The sequence below is a fragment of the Haliotis rubra genome, unplaced genomic scaffold (assembly GCF_003918875.1).
Source record: "Haliotis rubra isolate DU_JTF1 unplaced genomic scaffold, ASM391887v1 Scf256, whole genome shotgun sequence".
Lineage (NCBI taxonomy): Eukaryota > Metazoa > Mollusca > Gastropoda > Lepetellida > Haliotidae > Haliotis > Haliotis rubra.
Window position 1 is genome coordinate 1,318,291 of NW_025766625.1, and position 21,476 is coordinate 1,339,766.

Genomic DNA, 21,476 nt, shown 5'->3' on the forward strand with positions numbered 1-21,476 from the left:
GGGTGGGTGTGCACTCAAGTGTAACGGCTGGTTCATTTGCAGATGCCGCCCTCGCAGCTCATTGTGTGTGTATATATAGAGAGATGTTGGGTTTTGTAAATACATGCTCATTTTTTGTGTATAACATTTTGCAATCAACAGACATCATAACATGTCATGTGTTCAAGTATCACACCTGCCTGTCTGTGCAATTACATAATGTGACAGAGACCGAACTCGGGTCATAAATCAATGCATTTTGTTTATGGTGTATAGCCTGATTGGTGGTTAAGTTCAAATTGCATGTGGTCAGTGATAGCAGCTATGTATTGAATATTGTCATTAGCAGACAGCCAGGCAGACATATAGGTGTCAATAAAACAAGACATTGAGTTTTGTCTGTGACAACGACATATCTATGTCACAGTTAGACATTCTGTCTGTGACCTTTAATAAAAGCCAGATTTAGTCCCTTCTCTATCAGTAGTGTGTATGGCAGCTCTTATGGAGTACTAGAAGTATGTTATGAAGGCATGCCAACGCCATGGATTGATTGAAACATTCTTCAATACATATGCATCATATATAACCATTTCATCATAGGCCTAAGAGCTGTGATGGTGGAACTGACGAATACAGTTTGTGCTTGACACACTGAGATATTTGTAACATTGATTTGCTCGCAAAGTCTGGTAAAACCAAGATGTCAAAATATATTTTTATTCAGTACTGAAGTTTTTCTACAAATCTCAGCAAAACGTTTCTTCTGTTTCCGATATGCGAATTTTCTCGGTTTGTGGTTCTACGGCTGAAATCGGATCTTACCATCCGCAAAACGGTAGACTGTTTAACGTCAGGTTGACCGCTAGACGCCCGATGAAAATTGATGAACATTATAAAATATAAATATATATGTGGAATGTTTTCAGTGTTATACCCAAACTTTACTTACAAAGGCATCTATTTCTGCTTTTTTCGACTGATGAGCACTATTTGCCACGATTAGTCAACGGATTAACTATAAAACCTTTTCACCACCTCACCACCAGGTATGCCTCATAGCGCTAACAATCAATAAGGCATTATTGAAGTCCATAGAACGTTTTGTAAAGAAAGGTTTTGAGATGACACTTAAAATTTTCAAGGGTTGGAGACAGCTTAAGTTCATCAGGGAGGCAATTCAATTTGACTGATGCCATGTTCTGGTAAGACTTGCAGCCAAGTGATTTGAGGTTCCACTTTAGTACACAGAGCAGATTAGCCGAGGATGAACGCAGAGTTCTTGTTGGCATGTAAGGAGAGACAGATCCAGAATCTGTTTCTTCATGGATAGGTCAGGTTGGAGTAGGACGCCAAGATTTTTGACATGTAGAGAAGGCTGAATGACCTTGTTTCCAACTTTCAACTCAACATGTTGTGATTTTACTAACATGTTTCTTGTTCCAACAATCATACCCTCTGTCTTGTATTCATTTAATTTTAGTTCGAAAATCCACGATCCAATATGAATCTTCAATTCTGGTAAGTTTAAAACTGTTGTCTCGAAACAAGGAACATTTTAAATTGTTTTTTGTTTTTTTTGTCGTTTTTATAAAGAACCAAAACCATAACATAGGCGTCTTATTGATCTTCAATACCCATTCTCCAAAACCTCAAGACACTAAGGGTACTTACTATTACAGCTAAATTGTATATAAATCTTAATGCAAATGTAGGTAATCCCATTACACAAAACTGCAGTAACTTCTGTGTGATATCGAGTTTACAGTGGTAAACCAAAGGATACCTATAGCCCTAAAAAGTGTTGCTGCCTATGTCGAGAAGAGTCGGCGTCGTACTGCGACAACAGCAACAGATGGGGAAACAGACGCTTCCAACTGAAACATACACATTGCATGAAGCTAGTTACTGAATGAATTCGGCATCGTTATGATTGTAGTTAGCATAAACGCAGTAATGTCCAAAGTATCGGTCCAGGGCCTAGATTTTCGAAGCTCTCTTAGTGCTAAGATAGTCGTAAGTTAATGTTAAAATGTATGGCACTTACGACTATCTTAGCGCTAAGAGAACTTCGAAAGTCTAGGCCATGATCAGTTAGCCATGCATACCGAGCATGGTAATACTACGTAGTTTATACAGTCACTAGGACGTTAATGACGACACTATGGTTAAAACTAACCTCACGCCTGGACCGTCTTCCCAGCATCCTCCAGACATGGCTGCAGTTCCGGTACAGATCAGCATGCTTGTAAGCTGGATCTTCACCCGGCACAAGTCTCAACGACTGCCCACACTGATAGCACGTGACGGTTCCTGACGCTGTGTAACATATGACACAGGTCTCTAAAGGTTTCCAGTGCTCACGAGCATGTAAATGCGCACGTTTCTTTCTTCACTGATAACCATAACATGACTGCAGAACCATTTTTAATTAAATTAATAATTTATATGTAGATGATGTAGTGGCTAATGGTTATGATTATTACGTATATGTTCTTAGCTCGTTTCCGTTCTTTTTGTAAATGAGGGGCGGTGGGGTAGCCTAGTGGTTAAAGCGTTGGCTAGTCACGCCGAAGACCCGGGTTCGAATCCCCACATGGGTAAAATGTGTGAAGCCTATTTCTGGTGTTCCCCGCCGTGATATTGCTGGAATATTGCTAAAAGCGGCGTAAAACTAAACTAACTCACTCACTTTTGTAAATGAGCTCATATTACAAATCCAGTTATGTATCGTCCTACCTCATCAGTGCATTCGTTGACATACTAATTGTATTCCAAAACAATGGTTGTCAAAAATAGCAGATTAAAAGTCTATTCATATGTAAGAACCGGCATGTTTTACATCTTTTGTCATTATTTGCTTGCTTGTGAATTTAGCTGAAATGATGTAGCGTAGTTGTTGCAAAGAGACATAAACGTTGCACTGACCCGACCGGAACAAGCCACTCTCTGCCAGGGACTGTGGGGAATGTCCTCTGACTGGAGTCCCACCATAAGACTCCCGTCTCCGGAGAGCGTCCTTGTACTCCGAGTGCTTAGCTTCCCCTCGCCCTTGGAACAAGCACATCTCACATCTGTCCTGGAGGGACAGACGATCCGGATCTTCTTGCAGGTCTTGGACATTCAAATCCTTCAGAATATCTGGGATGTTTTGAATGTCCTCAGTGGTATAATGACCAGTCTTCATGGTCTTCATAGGCTTCATAGTCAATCATGTCACTCCAGGGCACGTAGTATTGTCTCCTCAGAACCCTCTCCTGAAGTCAGTAGAGTGAGGTCAAATTAGTCAAATTAGACTCAGATTTAACGTGCTAAACCACTTTCCATATTTATCCAGCCATAGAACTTTTATTAGCTTTTCATCACGTATTTATTTAGGACCGAAATATACCCCATATCTGTGCATGATTTGACATCTTAATTATCAAAAAACGAGTGTCCTTGCATTCACTCGTTAGTACATAAATATTTTTCCCAACCACGGTAGGTTTGAGTATTACTTATGATATCAATGAGTAACTTCTTGTTTCTTTTGTGTTGCCGCGAATACCTAGAAACTTGCTGATGCAGCGTAAAACAATATTCATTCGTTGGGTAGCATGGAATGGCACAGTTGTATGTTTAATCAAACAATAATCACTGTAACCAATAACCATTGCAAAGCAGTATATATGACATCATGATGAACCTCTTCACTTCATCAGTGAAACATACTCATTTAAAATGGTTTGTGTTTTCTTCGTCACGTGTGCAGTAAACATTTATTTCTGGGTCCGCAATAATGTGTTCATTAAAAGAATATGTCAGATTAACAAAGACAAACAAATGCTTTAAATACGTTGAATACTGTTATGGTACGTGCACACGTGTACATACGCAACAGTAGCAGTACTGTACGAGACATTTCTGTGAGGCGTATATATATAAATATTAATAAATAGAATCGACCTGGAGGTTGTCCAGAGTTGCGTTCCCTGGCACACCAGAAACCTATGTTTGGGGGCTCGACTCTCCTTTCACTACGATCATGTGTCTAGGTTTGCCTGCTCCATACCGTTCTTATGGATTTCACCGACGTGGGTTACGTCTGAGACCTGCCTCAGTTTTCCTCCCATCTTGATCTGACACACTGTGATATTAACGGAATACTGTTCAAAACTATCTCATCCACTCATGAAGCAATGGTTGTTCATTTGTACACAATGCTTCAGATGCATATGCCTCAGTCATTGATTGTATATAATGCACTAGAAGATTACAGACAGGAAATGTAGTGTGATACTAATCAGTTTCCTTATATTTTCGTAGATTATGTTTTTAGCTATAAAACCATGAAACCTACTGATGTAATATACATACCAGGAAATTATCTGCTTAGCCATTCTCAGTCAAACCCATGGCCAGTACTCAAGAAAATATCTATATCAATACTCGCGTTCAACACTTCACAGACGCTATGACCTCTTTGATTGGCATTCTAGAAGTTGGGTAGATGAAGAATGAGGACTATTATGGATACAGTGTATCCAGCAGCTTCTTTATCCTGTATAGGCGACGTTTCGACATAGATTCTAATGAATCAAATGTACAGAATAAAGAATTAAGTTGTGTATCCATAAAAATAGTCCTCATTCTTCACATACGCTGCGACCGCCTCCGTGGTGTAGTGGTTAGAGCGTCCTCCCGGAGAGCGGAAGGTCGCGGGTTCGATCCCCGACCGCGTCATACCAAAAGATGTTAAAATATGGTACTTGTTGATCCCTGCCTGGCGCTCGGCATTAATGGGTACAACAAGGACTGGTCGGCTCGGAGTCAGTATTCATGCTTCACTGCGGCATGGTTTCTCAGAGGGCTAGCACTATAAAACCAGCTTAAGTCTGGGCTAGTACAAGCAGCCGCACATACACATACACACGCATGCACGTCGTCATATAAGCGAAATATTCTCAAGCACGACGTTAAACCCAATTCACCTCACCTCACCTCACATACGCTGCAATGCATTCTATACACTAAATCTCCGTGTGCCCATCCTGCAGTAGCAATGACCCAATAAAGGAGTCAATAGTTAGGGTTATTTCATTAATTCTTTGTTTACCCTAGCAATGAGAGAGGATAGGTGTTCTGAAAGGGCTATATGGCCCACCCTCAAATACAACTACTGGTTGGAATTAACATGACGTGAAGTATATTCCCGTGAGTATCAGATGTGTCTAGTCGAGATCGGATTGAGTTTTCTTGTATGATGTTGTGAAATACCCTACTGCATCACTATGTGATACGATCCGAACTTTGGCTACTCCATAAATTTATTTTACCTCACTTCAGGTTTCGCTTTGACTTCCCACTATTGGAGACTTGAAATCCAAGTCAGGGGTGTAATTTGCCCTACATGTGAGATGAACACATTGTCAAAGCACAGACTGGTGACTACACCTCGCTGCCACAGTGAGTAGAGGACCATGTTGTGGAAACTTTGTTTCTGGTTTTAAAGAATGTCTTTGTGAATATAGATGGTTTTGTTGGTGTATTGACTGGTACACCGGGATTTAAGGTAGAATGATTTTATATACATCCTTCATCGCTATCATATCAAAGTATATATATTAGCAGCTGTCATTCCAGGGGGGATCCAGGATTTGCACATAAATCGTGAAGTCCCCCAACTCCCCCTGGATCCGCCCCTGCCAGGCGCTCGTGTTTTGTGTCAGGTTAATAGATCGATGAGTAATGTGATAGGCGACAGTGAGATAGCAGGTGCACTCCATACTAACAATGGATCTGCAAGTTACATACTTGTACTTACCTCTGTTTTTTTATCCTAAACTGACCGGCGCCATTCAGTCTGTCTTGAGACGAAGTATCGTAATCTAACAGCGCAGTAACAAACAACTTACAATAGCAGGATGACGCGATACAGGCACACCTTCACTACTAATATCTCGTCTTACCGCCTCTATATCCAGTAAACATCAGCACTTGCTACTGTGAGGACGTTCATAGTCAGCGTTGCATAAAGTAATCGATACCAGGTAGCCCCATTGTGATATATGATTTTAAGTCTGCCTGTTTGCGCGACTCTTATCTGAAATGGTTGTAAAAGGCTTTCCTATGAAACTTGTAAAGATTGGGAAGTCCGATTTCTATTTTTAGATCCTTTCACAACTGTAGAACAGGCTGTGATATTGTGTGACCGACGAACACAACCACGTGGCCGGTCTGTAAATCACAATATGTTCATACAACGTGGAAACGTCTTCATTATATTCAATAACTGTAATTAGTGTGTCGTATATGACAGTAGTAATGTATACAAGAAACAGATGAATAAAGTATGATTCTTTCGTGACGGGCCTATGTATATATATTTCGCCATAGTATCGCGCATTTCAAACAAAGGATAGTTCTGGATTAATCGGGTGTACTGTATTGCTATGTATTGGGTTTATATGTACAAATTCACATTTTCGATTTTGACAATATTATATTTTCACGGATGATTGTTATAGATAATTTTTTATCGAGGGGTAATTATATCTCTGAATACTCAGGAAAAGTCATCATTATTCAATATTGAGAGGCATCCTGGAGTCTAGTGAGTTGCCGGTATTATCAAAATTGTTAATGCTGATTATTTTACAGAATGGTATCATGTATTTGAAACCACCTAATGTAAGATTATACCCCAAACACTATGATTAATTTTAGATATTGTATGAAGTGATGTTATTCCCTATTCAGGACACAAGGACGTATGTGCAGTTTCGTCATGAATCCAGTCAGTAACGATTTACAAGCAACGTCATCAACTACAACAGCTGCGGTAGGTGAAGTATTCGTGGCCTGTATTTGCATCAGTGTCTGTCAGTCGGCAAATACCACATACATGCAGTTCTTTTTGAAAATATTAATTATGAAATTCATCACCATGGCAACACGTTTGGGTGACAGGGGATATAGAAGTGTACTCAAGCCAGAAAGGAATGGGACACAAAGCACGAGTTGCTTCCTTCTGTTAGTTATGATGTGTAGTGTACTCTAGGTATATTCCTTCATATATGAATATGCATTTTAAAATGATGTGATGGACTCCGTAATACTTGTGTTTTTCCATTGAATATCGGGGCGGTGGGGTAGCCTAATGGTTAAAGCGTTGGCTCTTCACGCCGACGACCCGGGTTCGAATCCCCACATGGGCACAATGTGTGAAGCCCATTTCTGGTGTCCCCCGCCGTGATATTGCTGGAATATTGCTTAAAGCGGCGTAAAACCAAACTCAGTCAGTCAGTCCATTGAATATCAGATATGTACTGGTAAGTGCAAGATGCCCGTGAACATAAGAGAGGACGGCTGTTCAAACATCATATATCATCCACTCTCAAATACAATCACTGGTTGGGTTGTAGCATGACTTTACGTACATTCCCATAAGTGCCAGGTGTGTCTTGTCAAAACCGCATTGTGTTTTCTAGAGTGATGTAAGTTACCCTACACGAGATACGAATACATTATTGCCAAAGCACTGACTATATCGCGCTGCATTTTTAAATGATATCCTTTGATACACGTGAAAGACTTACTTTGAAGCATCGTCATTCTAATACAGACAGGGGCGGTGGGGTAGCCTAGTGGTTATAAAGCGTTCGCTCGTCACACCGAAGACCCGGGTTCGATTCCCTACGTGGGTCCAATGTGTAAAGGTCATTTCTGGTGTCCCCCGCCGTGATATTGCTGGAATATTGCTAAAAGAGGCTTAAAACCAAACTCACTCAATCAATCACTCACTCTAATACAGACATCCTAGTAGGAAGTACATTAAGAGATCAGTTGAGACAGATGGTCAAAGACAATATAAAGATGCATTGTTGGTCTATTTCAAATCCAGCCCGAGTATCTATCAGTTCCTGAAGTGCCCTTCACAACATCACTGACGACCTATCTGGGGAAGGTACAGGAGACGGGACAGGTGCCCGTAGAGGAGGAGATGTGTTACGAGGTACGGAGACTGCAGTCTTTTTCTGGGATCCCCGTCCAGGCCTCGCCCATGAGGCTTGCCCAGTCAGGATTCTATGCTACAGGTCGCGAGGACGAGGCTCGCTGCTACAGCTGTAGGAAGTCACACACAGGCTGGCAAATAATGGACAGACCGGATGTTCTACACAGAGTTATTTCCCCTGACTGCCCACATCTAAACAGAGGCGACCCACGAAATATACCGCTGACTTCAAATTCGAATGCAACAACGGTGTACGGTATCCTTGGGGAGTACTCTGGAAGCAGCAATGTAACAACAACAGATACATTACCACCTACAGCTACAGAGACACCAACTCTAGGAACAGCAGCAGAAGAAGCAGCAGCAGCAGAAGTAGCACCTGCCGTGTCTGAACCATCCCTCGACATGAACAGTGCTGTGCATCCTCATTACAGAAACATGCAGACCAGATTAGACAGCTTCAGAGGCTGGGACACGTCGCACGTTCAGGACCCGCGGGTACTGGCGACAGCAGGCTTCTACTATGCAGGTAGGGACCAGGGATATATGCTGCATGGTAGATCAGATAAACAACCACGGATCAGCCATATAGTGGCAGGGGTGAACTATGTCCATGTAATGATTAGAACTAAACGATTAAGTAAAATGTTTGAGAATTTATTTTTCAATTATTTTCATTTGTGATCTATTTTCACTATTTTATCAGTGAATCCTGCATGTAAGCCAAACTATCTATCATTCAGATACATTATTTCAAGTTTACCTCTTCTTTCACTGGTCTTTCTGCGATTAGGGCAACCAGATTGTGTGTAATATATCGGACACGGTAACCTGCTTGTGTAGGTGTTGCAGAGGTGTACCATAGTCAAGAACAAACCTTAATTGCAGGTTACTCCGACTGTGTCCGGTGTTTCTACTGTGGTGTTGGTCTGAAGACGTGGGAAGAGAGGGATGACCCTTTTGTGGAGCACGTGCGCTGGAGGTCGTCCTGCAGCTACATCAGCAAATTGAAAGGAGAGAACTTTGTCATACAGGCACTTGCCAAAATCGTAAGGATATTTCTATGTGAAGGAGGGTATGATTTGTCAAATTTCTTTGGGCAAGGAACCGTTGGCCTTTTGTTGAAGCCAGGTATGTTTGTCCATTCGCATCATGTCCATGGTCCCTATTTTCATTAAAGTGGAAGTGTCAACGATCTGCTCAACTTTGGGTTAACACAACTTTGGGTTAACACCTACATTAGAAAACTGAAACAATGTGATCTTTTTCTAACTGATTTGTTCTCTTTCAGAAATAACTGTTTAGACCTTCATGATGTGTCAGTTCATTGTATGTTGGGGTTTCCGTTTAAGGGATCCTCCCAGCCTGCAGTGAACAATACCTACAGCAGTTACACAGCCACTCCTGCACAAGGATCTCGTGAGTCTACAGTGAACAATACCCACAGCAGTTACCAACCCACTACATCGCGAAGTATGTATGTTACGTTGACAAGAATTTCACACAATATCACGTAAAATATCACTATTGGTTATGTGTGTTGTAGACAGTAAAATATGTAAGAAATATTTGATCACATATTTTATAGCATTCTGTGCTCACGTATGTTGAGACAATACAGAATACATACTGCCATCTCTCTGTATGGTCCCTTCCGTGACAATAACAGATACGTCATGATTAATTAGATTGTGAAAAGGAAACTATCATGAATATTCCATATACGATTTAGTATAATTACCAATAAATCTAGATAAAATGTCGTTTGATTTTCACTTTTATCAGGAAAGGTATAAACTCACTCCCAAAGAATTTATATGTAGGGTGTAAGAAACTAAACGATCTTTCTGTAAAGGCTACAATATCACATTCCATATATATGCACATATGTTTTTTAATTTATAAGTTACAAAACATATGTTTTACATTTTGTGTAAATTTGACATTTTGCGTAATTTTCATGGTTCTCTTTATGCAGCCATTTCGGAATTGTTATGATAACATAATCAGCAAATATATGTGTCTCTCCAACCTAATGGAAAACAAGGAGACCATTCACTCATACCATGTTATACCCTGTTCAGACATGGCTGTCGTGGCGAGGGCGGTGGAGATGGGGTTCTCCCGGCAGATGGTGGAGAAGGCGGTGATGGAGATGTCCAACTCGTACAACAATCCCCGTGCTGCAGGAGACAGGTAGGGGAGCAGCACCAGGGGTAGCAGTGCATCTCTCAAGACTTGCAACTGGAATCTGATTGTACTGCAAAGCCTGGATATGACTGACGAAGTACTAACGACGAGTAACAATGACACTGATGCAAGCATGGCTTGTAGTTATGTAATGTAGCTTGATGTTGTTGGGGTATTTCAAGACAAGGTAAACTGCCCCGTAAAACGGGTGTTGGAGCAGCTACATGCTGCAAGAAACTCTGATCACATTCACTGTAATAACATTTCCTGGAATAGATGATGATCTGTATTATTGACATCTTGCTTCATCCATTAAGTACTTATGAATAGTGTATGTTTATTGTATGTTTGTGACCACGGTTGTGTTTTCGATAAAGTAATAACATCATAAGCAATCCTCAGGTGTCCCTTCCATTACACAGTACCATGGCCTTAAGGACGTTGCTTCAATCTTTTGTTCTTTGTGAAGTCCAGCATCCTCTTCGATTAGAAGCCTTGATTGAACGACTGGTCATGACATCTGAGGTAACAGATGATGAGCACCGGAATTCAGATATCTCCGAGGAGAAGCCGCAGATATCAGACATACCCGAGGTGAAGCCACAGATATCAGACATACCCGAGGAGACGCCTCAGATATCAGACATACCCGAGGAGACGCCTTATGTCAGACATACCCGAGGTGAAGCCGCAGATGTCAGACATATCCGAGGTGAAGCTGCAAATATCAGACTTACCCGAGGTGAAGCCGCAGATGTCTGAGGTCCTAAACGAGAGACATCGCATGTTTGAGGTCCCTAATCAGGGACAAGAGAGATCTGAAGTTCCCCAATCTCTCCCAGCAAGACTGGCGCCGCCGAGTGACACCTCTACAAGTCATCTAACGTCCATGACGACACCGAGTGTGTCATATACACGACGTCCACGTGAATATCCACCGGGTATGGATTCACAAATTCTACTCTGTTTGAAGTACGCTCTCTTATCGATACAGTTTCTAGGGTCAGAAATGTCAGAAGTGTCCACTCTTACAATTTATAGTCTAAGCTTACACCAGCAGAAACCATAATGCCTGTTATATGATACTAATCTCAAAATACAAACAATGCTTCGAAACATGTTTGTAGAGTGAAACATTCATCATTTGTCCAGATCATAACATGTCTATAGGATGTAGTAGTGTCAATCGCCTGTAATGAAAATGTGTGTTTTGTGGGACTGACTTTTTGTCCATCTTCCTCCTTCAGGTACTGAGACCTCCCGCTCCCTGCCCCCTTCCCTGCAGCGTCAACTCGAGGAGGAGAACCGCGCGTTACGAGATGAGAACACCTGCAAGGTCTGCCTGGACAGAACCAGTTGTGTTGTCTTCCTACCGTGCGGCCATCTTGTCACGTGTGCTGAGTGCGCACCTGCACTGAGCAAGTGTCCTATATGTAGAGCACATATACGTGGAACTGTGAGAACATATAACGCCTAATGTATACAAGACCAAAACTCCCCCCGTATCTAGTGTAATTGATTTATGTATGCTTATAATTGTCTCAGTTATTTTGTCATTAAGGCCATTTTGGATTCTGTTTCGTCGGATAATCGAAACTGATTACTCTCTGACTATGACGTTTAATATTTACGTGGGTTAATTACTAACAGTTACCTTACATACACATGCTTTTAACAAATAACTTCAGATGTAAGATGCCAAAGTCAGAGAATAACCATGCTCGGTCATACTCTTGGGCATATGTTTGTTTCACAACTAAAGACGGCCATGCAGCAATGAACAGCCGATCGGCAAAATAATCTGATATACAATGTATGTTCTCTTTACCGGATCGGTTGCTGGTCCCGCTGTGATTGTTTATTTCACTCACAAGACTCCAGCACAGGAACCAGCAGGATCATGTAATATTTCAGAAAATATCACAATATTTATGCTTACAAACCATTACATCATTGTTATAGTTTTCCCAGACTGTAACACAGATTTCAGGACGGGCCCCTTGGGAGCTGCATTCGTCGCCTTACATGCGCATGCTGCATGTCGTTGTATAGCTGGATCACTACTTACATATGTTTCACTTGGACAGTATTGTTGATCTACGTTTATTTGGAGTTTTTCCGATCATGTTGTTCAATGTGTTGCTGGTGATCTAAAGCTCGTATTTCAAAAGTATTGAAAGTAATAGTGAATCAGATATATCTGCTTAAGTATTTGAAAATGTTCGCGTTTTGATTCTGTGTGTGACATCTTGGTGACAGCCTTTTAAAATATATTGTCAATGTAACTGTTCTCGTCACTATAGACCAGGAACTCGGCCGAGTTATTGTAACCTGCTCATTATTATAGAGTGACAAAACCAAACCCAGATTGCCAAATGGATGTTTATTATACAAGAATGGTATGGATGTTATAGTAATGTGTCCTGCACGCAATGTTATGTGTCTGAGCAATAAAAAGCATTAGAAATATTGTTCATGTTGTTAAATTACTGTGTCTGGTGTATCTGTTTGGAGGATTATACCAGCAGGCAAATGTCCAAACTCCTCTCACAGTAGTTTAAGGACAAATTGGGATTTCAAATTAGGTTTAGTCTCCTGCTGATAATGAGGCAGTTGACAATACGAGAGGTCACCATAACCGGCTTCTTATTACTTATGTCCAAGTTTTCTATAATATACACTCATATATTCTCATCTCGGACCCAATTCTGTCAAATCCTGATGGACATCGAACACTTGGAATCATCAAATATTGATATTGATACATGAAAGGATGTGCCCAGATATGGTCGGAATCGAACAATGGGTATTCGTTTCTGTGGAATTGTTTCAGTAGAAAAATAATATTATTGTAATAGTAATAGTAATAGTCCGCTTATATGGCGCTCATATCCAGGCACATTGCCTGCTCACGGCGCTACGTACATTACTATCCCCGGTCATAGGACACTATCGTACTTTCCGATACGTTTTCAACTCCCTGGGGATCATACAGCCATGCTGCCTGTTAGGCGCAATGAACTTAACACTCACATTGTGAAAAACAATTTGTCATGTTTAATTGTAAAAAGGGATTAAATGAATATTAGTAAGTGACAAGATATTACAAATATCGAACAAAGACGTTTGTATCTTATCTCAGTATTCCCTTGCATCACTCACTTAATGTCTAAGTTTAACTGTGACACACATGCCTATGTATTCAGCGTTATATACATGGACTTCCATTATCTATGACATCGTCATTGCAGAAAGTATTAAAACACATTTCATCATATGCTTTTACACGTGACATTTGACATATGGCAGTCTCTTGGCAAGGACGCTCTTTTAAGATATGGTTAGTCAGACTTTTGGTAAGTGTGTTACTCACTTGATGTGACTTCGATCGATACACATGATCGATCTCCCACTGTTTAATTTTGATCTCACACTGTCACACTCCGCACCGCTGTCCCAGCTCACTGACGGCGGTCTGTCGCTACTCAAATCCAAAATCAAGTGATCGATGTTGATTTCAACAACGGCTCCCTTCCTCAGCGGATCAGGAACACGCTATCTACCAAGTCCCGCCCACACCTTTTCATATTTTATCGCTGTTACGGCGGGGCTGAGTTGGCGGGCGATTATTCTAACCCGGTAACCCAACTGAGTGAGGAAAATGAAATGAACACCACTTCAACAATTGATCTATTGCCGTTGCTTATCTAACCATACTGTGTGCGGTAAAGTGGCATGTTTATTTCTGTCTGCTCATTCCCGTCAACCGTTCAATAAACGTCAAAACTTACATAACATGGAAGATACATAGATAGATAATACGGAGGACAGACAGTCACACATCATTTTGTGGATGTATTACAAACTGATCTGTCGTCCGTATTATCTATTTTAGCTATGAATGATAATCGCATTGTTTGATTAAACTGACGATAAAGTTGTTATTGTGCAGTTCAGAGCCGCTATCTCGGCAGGACTATGTCATTTAGCTTGACCGAAGGACTGACGATAAATGTGTATAATGGATGACCAGTTGTTTCTCTAATCACCAGGTTCTGTGTTCTTTTGTGGGTTGGTTGTACATATCGGTACCTCTGCCAAGTAAGCTGATTCCCCAATCCTCGACTTTATATTTTCAAGGCGAAAAGTTCAGCGTGGATATGCCAAGTTCACTCGAGTTATCGGATATAGCGTCTGTTGTCCCTGCATGGCGGCAGAAATACCTCATTATACCGCGAATATTCCCCGTGTACACAAAGGTATCGATATATTCGATTGCGTATATTTCCAAACATACATTCTTCAGGGAAATGATTATATTTACCTTCACTTTCCTAGAAAGAAGTTTGATTTCGGTCGATGAACGAGTGTGTGAGCCGGAATTCTGTTCTGTCTGTCGCCATTCACAGCTTTTATATCACTCGTAATGTTACAAAAATAGTCTGCCTGGTAATTCCAGGTTAATCTATATATGGTAAGGGGATTCCCCTGAAGGTAACTGGATACAGTATATAAGTTTCACAGCAAAGGGCGAAACTCAACATCAGGACGATGGTATTTCTCTTTAAGTACATTTCTACAAATGACAGTACCTTTAATAATTATTACAAATATACCAAGATGAAATTTATTGACGAATTTGAATTTGGTGTGCAAGTATGGCGTATTCAGTAATAAGTTAATGCATTATTCCACTGTATTAATGTAGTAGTCAACAAATTGCAGTGGGAAGGAAGTATAGAATATTGTAGAAGTTCAACCTGACAATCTTTTAATGCTTCTTCAAATGTACTACCGCCTTGTTCTGGTCATACCTGTGTTCAAATTTACAGGCATGGACTTAATATCTCTCACACACACACACACACAGAGAGAGAGAGAGAGAGAGAGAGAGAGAGAGAGAGAGAGAGAGACAGACACACACACACACACACACACACACACACACACACACACACACACACACACACACACACACACACACCTCCTCTAATGCTTAATTGCCTTTCTCAGACATGTTTGGCATCATAACGTGTGATGAAACCAGACATTAAATACCAGCTTCATCTCAGATAGGAAAGCAATACAGTCACCACTCTCACACAGGACACAGACACCTACAAGCTAACTAACTGACAATCTCATACCGTCCTCACAATGGCACCATGTTCAACATCATGCCAAGGCTGTTTGTCACACCGTGGGTAGTTGGGCAAATCAGGGTACTATTCTGCATTCACTGTTCTAAACATTACGCCATATCTATTTATAGTCGGTTTTCCCATGCACATGCATTAACGTGTTTGGCGAATATAGACGGGACATAACACGGTGTATTCGTCGTCATCGTCAGTCTGCAGTGTGTTGTGAGACAGTTTCGACTTGTGTTATATACAATCATTGCAAGGAAGGTAACCATGTCAGAACACACAGTGCTCGGTAAGTGTTATATACGATCATTACAAGGAGGGTAACCATGTCAGAACACACAGTGCTCGGTAAGTGCTATATACAATCATTACAAGGAGGGTAACCATGTCAGAACACACAGTGCTCGGTAAGTCCTATATACAATCATTACAAGGAGGGTAACCATGTCAGAACACACAGTGCTCGGTAAGTGCTATATACAATATACCATGTCAGAACACACAGTGCTCGGTAAGTCCTATATACAATCATTACAAGGAGGGTAACCATGTCAGAACACACAGTGCTCGGTAAGTGCTATATACAATCATTACAAGGAGGGTAACCATGTCAGAACACACAGTGCTCGGTAAGTGTTATATACAATCATTACAAGGAAGGTAACCATGTCAGAACACACAGTGCTCGGTAAGTCCTATATACAATCATTACAAGGAAGGTAACCATGTCAGAACACACAGTGCTCGGTAAGTCCTATATACAATCATTACAAGGAAGGTAACCATGTCAGAACACACAGTGCTCGGTAAGTGTTATATACAATCATTACAAGGAGGGTAACTATGTCAGAACACACAGTGCTCGGTAAGTGTTATATACAATCATTACAAGGAAGGTAACCATGTCATAACACACAGTCCTATATACGCCGCTGTTGGTGGTCACGATGTATATGATCTTTACACAAGCAGAACGAATGGTACATGATAGTGATTGAGTGAATTTAGTTTTACGTCGCTTTTAGCAATATTCGTGTCTAGCAATATCACGGCGGGGGACACCAAAAATGGGCTTCACACATAGCACCCATGAGGGGAATCGAACCCAGGCCTTCGGCGTAACCACTAGGCTACCCCACCGCCCGGTACATGATAGATACATCAATGATACACGTATACAACAAAAATAGTTATCTCTTCATCTAATGATGCTCCGGGCTGATCATTGTTTTAAGTGAGTATTTCCTATTTGTCTCCCAGCCCAGGAGTCCGTGAGTCCACTGCCAAACCCCAGCAGCACCAGGTTCAGGAGACCACAGGGCTACAAGATGAAGGCCTCTGCAAGGTCTGTTTGGAGAAGACCAGTTGCGTCCTGTTTCTACCGTGTGCTCATCTAGTCACGTGCATGGAGTGCGCACCTGCTTTGCGCAAATGTCACGTGTGTCGGGCATTCATACGTGGAACTGTGAGAGTTTACATTGAATGAGAAGTTGTTGTGAATCTTGAACAAGTCTCATTAAAACTGACTCACAAAAACGTTATTGCAGAACTTTTGCGTGAATCCTTTAGCATATGTATTTGAAACTACGCTATTTAACCAACTACTGTTCGTGTATTAAACTTAAGGTTCATCAAAGTATTTTTTGTGCATTTAATTCAAAATAAAATGAATGTCTTCAGTGTGCCCTGGGCGGTTGCTATTTGATGCATACATGCATCAGTTGATTGTACATGCTGGCGATAGAATTAAGTAGTATTTACTTGGTTCAAATAACATCCTTTGCATGTTTACGCTGAGTGAGTTTCCGATGACAATTCATATCACAGTATTATAATTAAACTTTTTGTATCACAAAATTTGTGAGCGAATCCTTCTTTCCAGTTCTTGATTTGCCGATGCCAGTTTTTGTATGCAGGCGCTGACATTCTTCATTTTAGAAACGGACTACAACGCCAACTTGTTAAATCTAAATACCCGAAAACCATTTCAACGTTCTGTGTATTCTATGCGAGGCTTACAAACCGACAAACGAAGCAATTGGGCTTAAACATATTTTTAAGTGATCATAAACAGTGTATGTACACGCTATAAAAAGTAGGGCAACCTGAACTTTCAATTTGGATAGGAAAAATAAGCGTTAACAGACTATTCAAAGACAGACATCTGATGAACACACCACCATTTATCTTTATCACCAATCTTAAACACAACGCATGGGATGCACGTGCACAACGCAGTAGCCCCCATACACGTGCATGGGGTGTCATTCTTGATTTTGACAGTTTTCAAGAATGTCGATAAATCGATATCACTGTAATTTTGACAATCATCTTCCATCACACAGTTGTTAGTGTTTGTAGTCGGGGTTTTGTTTGACAATGAAACTAGTATACATGCAAATTTCACGTCATACACCAATGATGTGAGTGAGTGAGTGACTTTGGTTTAACGCCGCTTTTAGCAATATTCCAGCAATATCACAGCGGGGACATCAGAAAAGGGCTTCACACATTTTTGCATGTGAGGAATAGAAACCGGGTCTTCGGCGTGACGAGCGAACGCTTTAACCACTAGGCTACCCCACCGCCCCTCATCTTTCAAGAGCGTTTACTCTACAAACAACTATGGTCCTAAAGAAGTGGTTATGCACTCTCAAAACATTCATTATTATCATATCAACACTGACTGACTCCGATAAATCTCCAAATTTTTTCAATCGTATAAATGAAAAATGAAGGCCCCCTACTTTTTATAAAGAGTATATAAAAAACTGGGGCCGGACGAGCGAAGAACGCTGTAGTGTCCATCGACAGAAGTTGTATGTAAGTAATAACGGTATTGAGGACCAAGTTATAGACTAAGCTATGCGATCTGCTTGGAGGTGTTGTTAAGTTTTAACTACCATCTGTTTCATGAAGCTACATATCAAATTATGTGTAATGTGTTTTGACGATCGTTGTAACTGAATAAGTATAAGCCCAGCTTTACATTTGAATAACATATTACTCAAAACAAGGATGGGTAAATTCGGTAATTAGAAAGCAACATTCCTGGTGACTTTCGATATAAGTGTCGTGAAATGGCACATCTGATATTTTTAATTCGAAGTCTAAATATCATATCATATGATTGTACGATAAGAATTATAAAGTTCAGTTTAACTTACATGAGCACCGGTGTGAAGAAACTTGTTAATCGCTCTCGAGGTGTTGAGCTATTTTTGCATACACGCGCCTTTGGTTTCTATACATAGACGTGGGGTATTTCCATAGTGTTACTATATATAAAGAAGGGTTTTCCAACGTGAGTGTCATCATCAGAAATAACGTCGCGGAAGGTGGGCACAAACAGTGAGTGATTGAGTGCGGTTTTAGGTTGTGTTTAGCATTACCACGATGGGGGGACACCGGACACATTGTACCGGGCTACCCGTGTGGGGATTCGAACACGGATCTTCGAGGTGACGAGTAAAAGCTTTAACTACAAGTATTCCCCAAAGCAAAATAGATAGTATGCGATTACATGTGTGAGTACGTGTGTGTGTGAGAGAGAGAGTGAGTGTGTGTGCCTCTTTATGTGTGTGAGTGAATGTGTGTCTGTGTGAGTATCTCTCTCTCTCTTTCTCTCTCTCTCTCTCTGTGAGTGTGTGTGTGTGAAGACAGTCAACAGGGATGTGGAGCTGAGGGAGGAAGAATCATAATTCGAAGACACAAATGTGGGATTCAAACCCACGACAAACGCATGTCTGTACAGTATATGCCGACGCTAAAGATGGCACTCAGTCATTCGTGTCCGTCCATTCAGGTATGTGAGCGGCTTTTGTATTGCACCGCTTTCAGTAATATCACGACGGGAGTCACGACAATACACACATTTTACTACGTCAAGAATCGACCCCTTCAATAACCAGTAGACGACCTCTCGTCGCTGAAGTAAAATCTCTTGTAGTAACACCGCTTGAAGTAGTGAATACTACTATCTGGTGAGTGATAACACGGTAGTCACGTGACATCAACGGGTGTTTCCGTGAAGTGTGTGTAGCTGCATGCAGCGAGAGGGAGAGAGGAAGGCATATGCATGCCTTGCTGCAAGACGATCAGTCACAACACTACGTGCCCGAACAACAGAAGGGAGACAACCCTGTTTGTTTATCTCCTAGTAACGTTGGAGTTGTTAGAAGACTCAATAGTTAATATTCCATCAGCAATGAATAAAATATTGACCTAGCCATAATTGTTCACATGACAAGTGAGTATATCCTATTTGTCCCCCAGCCCAGGGTTCCGTGAGTCCACTGCCGAACCCCCAGAAAAACAAGGTTCAGGAGACCTCAGGCATACAAGATGAAGGCCTCTGCAAGGTCTGTCTGGAGAAGACCAGTTGCGTCCTGTTTCTACCGTCTGCTCATCTGGTCATGGACTGCGCACCTGCTTTACGCAAATGTCACGTGTGTCGGGCATTCATACGTGGAACTGTGAGAGTTTACAATGAATGAGGATTTGTTGTGAATCTTCAACAAGCCTCATTAAAACTGACTCACAAAACCGTTATTTCAGAACGTTTGCGTAAATCCTTTAACATCTTTCGTGTATTAATCTTCAGGTTCATCAAAGTATTTTTGTGCATTTAATTATGAAATAAATGAAATAAATGTCTTCAGGTTGTGCCCTGGATGGTTGATATTTGATATATACATACATACATCAGTTGATTGTACATGCTGGCGATATAATCAAGTAGTATTTACTTGGTTCAAATAACATCGTTTGCATGTTTACAGCTTGTTCAACTTGACCTGATCAAGTGAATACTAATGCATTACGTGACCGTGCCACAACTGGTTGGCCCCCTTTTATAGTGAAGGGGTGCACCTTTGTCAGTTGATTGTCAACATGTCCGATCAGCTGAGACCAGATCGCCGTTTGACATCTCGTGTCGAGAAATCGTCAGCAATGTCCTAACTTAAAAAAAAAAAATAAGCTACAGACGGTTTAATGTTTCCGATGCGGGCTTTTAGGCAACGAGCAGAAGCAGCAGCAGCATCTTGTGTTTCCAGTGCAACCCCGGGCAGAATAGAACTGATACGAAGAAATCCGCAGAGGAGAGGTTTCTTGAAATTGGTGTAAACGGGTGGACTGATTGCTGCTTGGCGACTACTTGGACAGAAATATTTCAGTTGAACATGAAATAGAAAAAGTGATAATTGAACTGGATGTAGATGTAGAGAGTGACAGCGAGAGTGCATCGAATTGTGAAAATAACTGACGTCTGTACATTGTAAAGTTAGTAAACCAACCTAGATAGCATATGACTGTATGAACAATCCAATGTATGCATGATTCGCACGACTGACTGACTGAGTATGGTTTTACGCCGCTTTTAGCAATATTCCAGCAATATTACGGTGGGGGACACCATAAATGGGCTTCACACATTGTACCCATGTGGGGATTCGAACCCGGGTCTTCGGCGTGACGAGCCAACGCTTTAACCACTATCACCATGGTATAACTGTAAATCATTTTCATGTGGACTGACATCATTGTTTGAATCATTAGTGTCCTTACTGAGTGAGTTCAGTGACCCCTATGTTATTATTTGAGGTGACTTTAACGCGAGAACAGGCGAAGAACTAGATAGTGTCGACAACAGCATGTCTGAAGCACTTGGGGATGAAGACTACTGTGCTCTGTTTCATACAGTCTCCACAACACGTCGCTCCTGTGATAAAACTCTTAATCAAACCGGTCGTAAATTGCTAAATTGGTGTGCTATATTAAATATATTTATTATGAATGGTCGATGTGGACTCGATGCTGGCTTGGGTGACTTCACGTTCATAAGCCATTGTGGTAGAAGTGTCTTTGACTACGTCATTGCTTCTCCCGCTATCTTCAATGTCTGTCAACACTTCAACATCTTCTCTCGATCCGACTGTGATCATCTACCGCTAACATGTCAATTTCAGTTACGTGACCAGCCCGTGCTGCACGCTCAGGATAGTGATTCATCAAACATCCGAGATGATTACCGCTATGTATGGTGTGATGCTAACAGAGAACTTTTTAGAGAAAATCTATTGTCAGATAAAATTATTTCAATGTTTGATGAATGCCTAGATCGCATGTTCGATAATATTATTGAGTCTGTTGATTTATTT

At 41.1% G+C, this 21,476-nt stretch overlaps 4 protein-coding genes across 8 annotated transcripts in view; 2 read left to right on the plus strand and 2 right to left on the minus strand.

Annotated features, from left to right (window-relative positions):
- Window positions 1-685: 685 nt before the first annotated feature.
- LOC124279768 lies at window positions 686-18,547 on the minus strand. 5 transcript variants are annotated; one of them, XM_046715648.1, is made up of 5 exons: window positions 8,853-8,963; window positions 2,908-3,236; window positions 2,159-2,298; window positions 1,766-1,856; window positions 686-1,519 (listed from the first exon to the last, which is right to left on the minus strand). In XM_046715648.1, the coding sequence occupies exons 2-4, from the start codon at window positions 3,182-3,184 to the stop codon at window positions 1,791-1,793; spliced, it is 483 nt and encodes a 160-aa protein (XP_046571604.1). In that variant the 5' UTR covers window positions 3,185-3,236; window positions 8,853-8,963; the 3' UTR covers window positions 686-1,519; window positions 1,766-1,790. The 5 variants fall into 5 exon arrangements, with proteins under 5 accessions (XP_046571604.1, XP_046571606.1, XP_046571607.1 ...); XM_046715650.1 differs by lacking the exons at window positions 686-1,519; window positions 8,853-8,963 and adding an exon at window positions 18,483-18,547 and having other exon boundaries at window positions 1,565-1,856; XM_046715651.1 differs by lacking the exons at window positions 686-1,519; window positions 8,853-8,963 and adding an exon at window positions 14,490-14,563 and having other exon boundaries at window positions 1,565-1,856.
- Window positions 4,933-21,476, minus strand: part of LOC124279766 — a 29,392-nt gene continuing 12,848 nt past the window's right edge. The window contains exon 4 of the mRNA XM_046715641.1: window positions 4,933-4,966. The gene's annotated coding sequence lies outside the window, so the exon portion shown is untranslated. The remainder of the gene's footprint in view (window positions 4,967-21,476) is intronic.
- On the plus strand, window positions 4,973-12,229 carry LOC124279786 (baculoviral IAP repeat-containing protein 7-B-like). Its single transcript, XM_046715666.1, has 8 exons — window positions 4,973-5,427; window positions 6,721-6,802; window positions 7,865-8,504; window positions 8,864-9,024; window positions 9,328-9,448; window positions 10,060-10,171; window positions 10,763-11,106; window positions 11,413-12,229. The coding sequence occupies exons 2-8, from the start codon at window positions 6,734-6,736 to the stop codon at window positions 11,640-11,642; spliced, it is 1,677 nt and encodes a 558-aa protein (XP_046571622.1). The 5' UTR covers window positions 4,973-5,427; window positions 6,721-6,733; the 3' UTR covers window positions 11,643-12,229.
- Window positions 15,951-20,009, plus strand: LOC124279770 (putative inhibitor of apoptosis). Its single transcript, XM_046715652.1, has 2 exons — window positions 15,951-16,121; window positions 19,591-20,009. The coding sequence occupies exons 1-2, from the start codon at window positions 16,100-16,102 to the stop codon at window positions 19,809-19,811; spliced, it is 243 nt and encodes an 80-aa protein (XP_046571608.1). The 5' UTR covers window positions 15,951-16,099; the 3' UTR covers window positions 19,812-20,009.

Bases quoted from the DNA above. Each gene is read 5' to 3' on its own strand.
- LOC124279768 (XM_046715648.1), bottom strand. From the start codon at position 3,184: ATGAAGCCTATGAAGACCATGAAGACTGGTCATTATACCACTGAGGAC. The intron at 2,299-2,907 runs GTCAGTGCAACG...TATGTTACACAG, and splicing joins GAGTGGCTTGTTCCGGTCGG to CGTCAGGAACCGTCACGTGC. The intron at 1,857-2,158 runs GTTAGTTTTAAC...TGTATGTTTCAG, and splicing joins GAAGACGGTCCAGGCGTGAG to TTGGAAGCGTCTGTTTCCCC.
- LOC124279786 (XM_046715666.1), top strand. From the start codon at position 6,734: ATGTGCAGTTTCGTCATGAATCCAGTCAGTAACGATTTACAAGCAACG. The intron at 8,505-8,863 runs GTAGGGACCAGG...CCTTAATTGCAG, and splicing joins AGCAGGCTTCTACTATGCAG to GTTACTCCGACTGTGTCCGG. The intron at 9,449-10,059 runs GTATGTATGTTA...TACCCTGTTCAG, and splicing joins CCAACCCACTACATCGCGAA to ACATGGCTGTCGTGGCGAGG.
- LOC124279770 (XM_046715652.1), top strand. From the start codon at position 16,100: ATGTCAGAACACACAGTGCTCG. The intron at 16,122-19,590 runs GTAAGTGTTATA...TTTGTCCCCCAG, and splicing joins GTCAGAACACACAGTGCTCG to CCCAGGGTTCCGTGAGTCCA.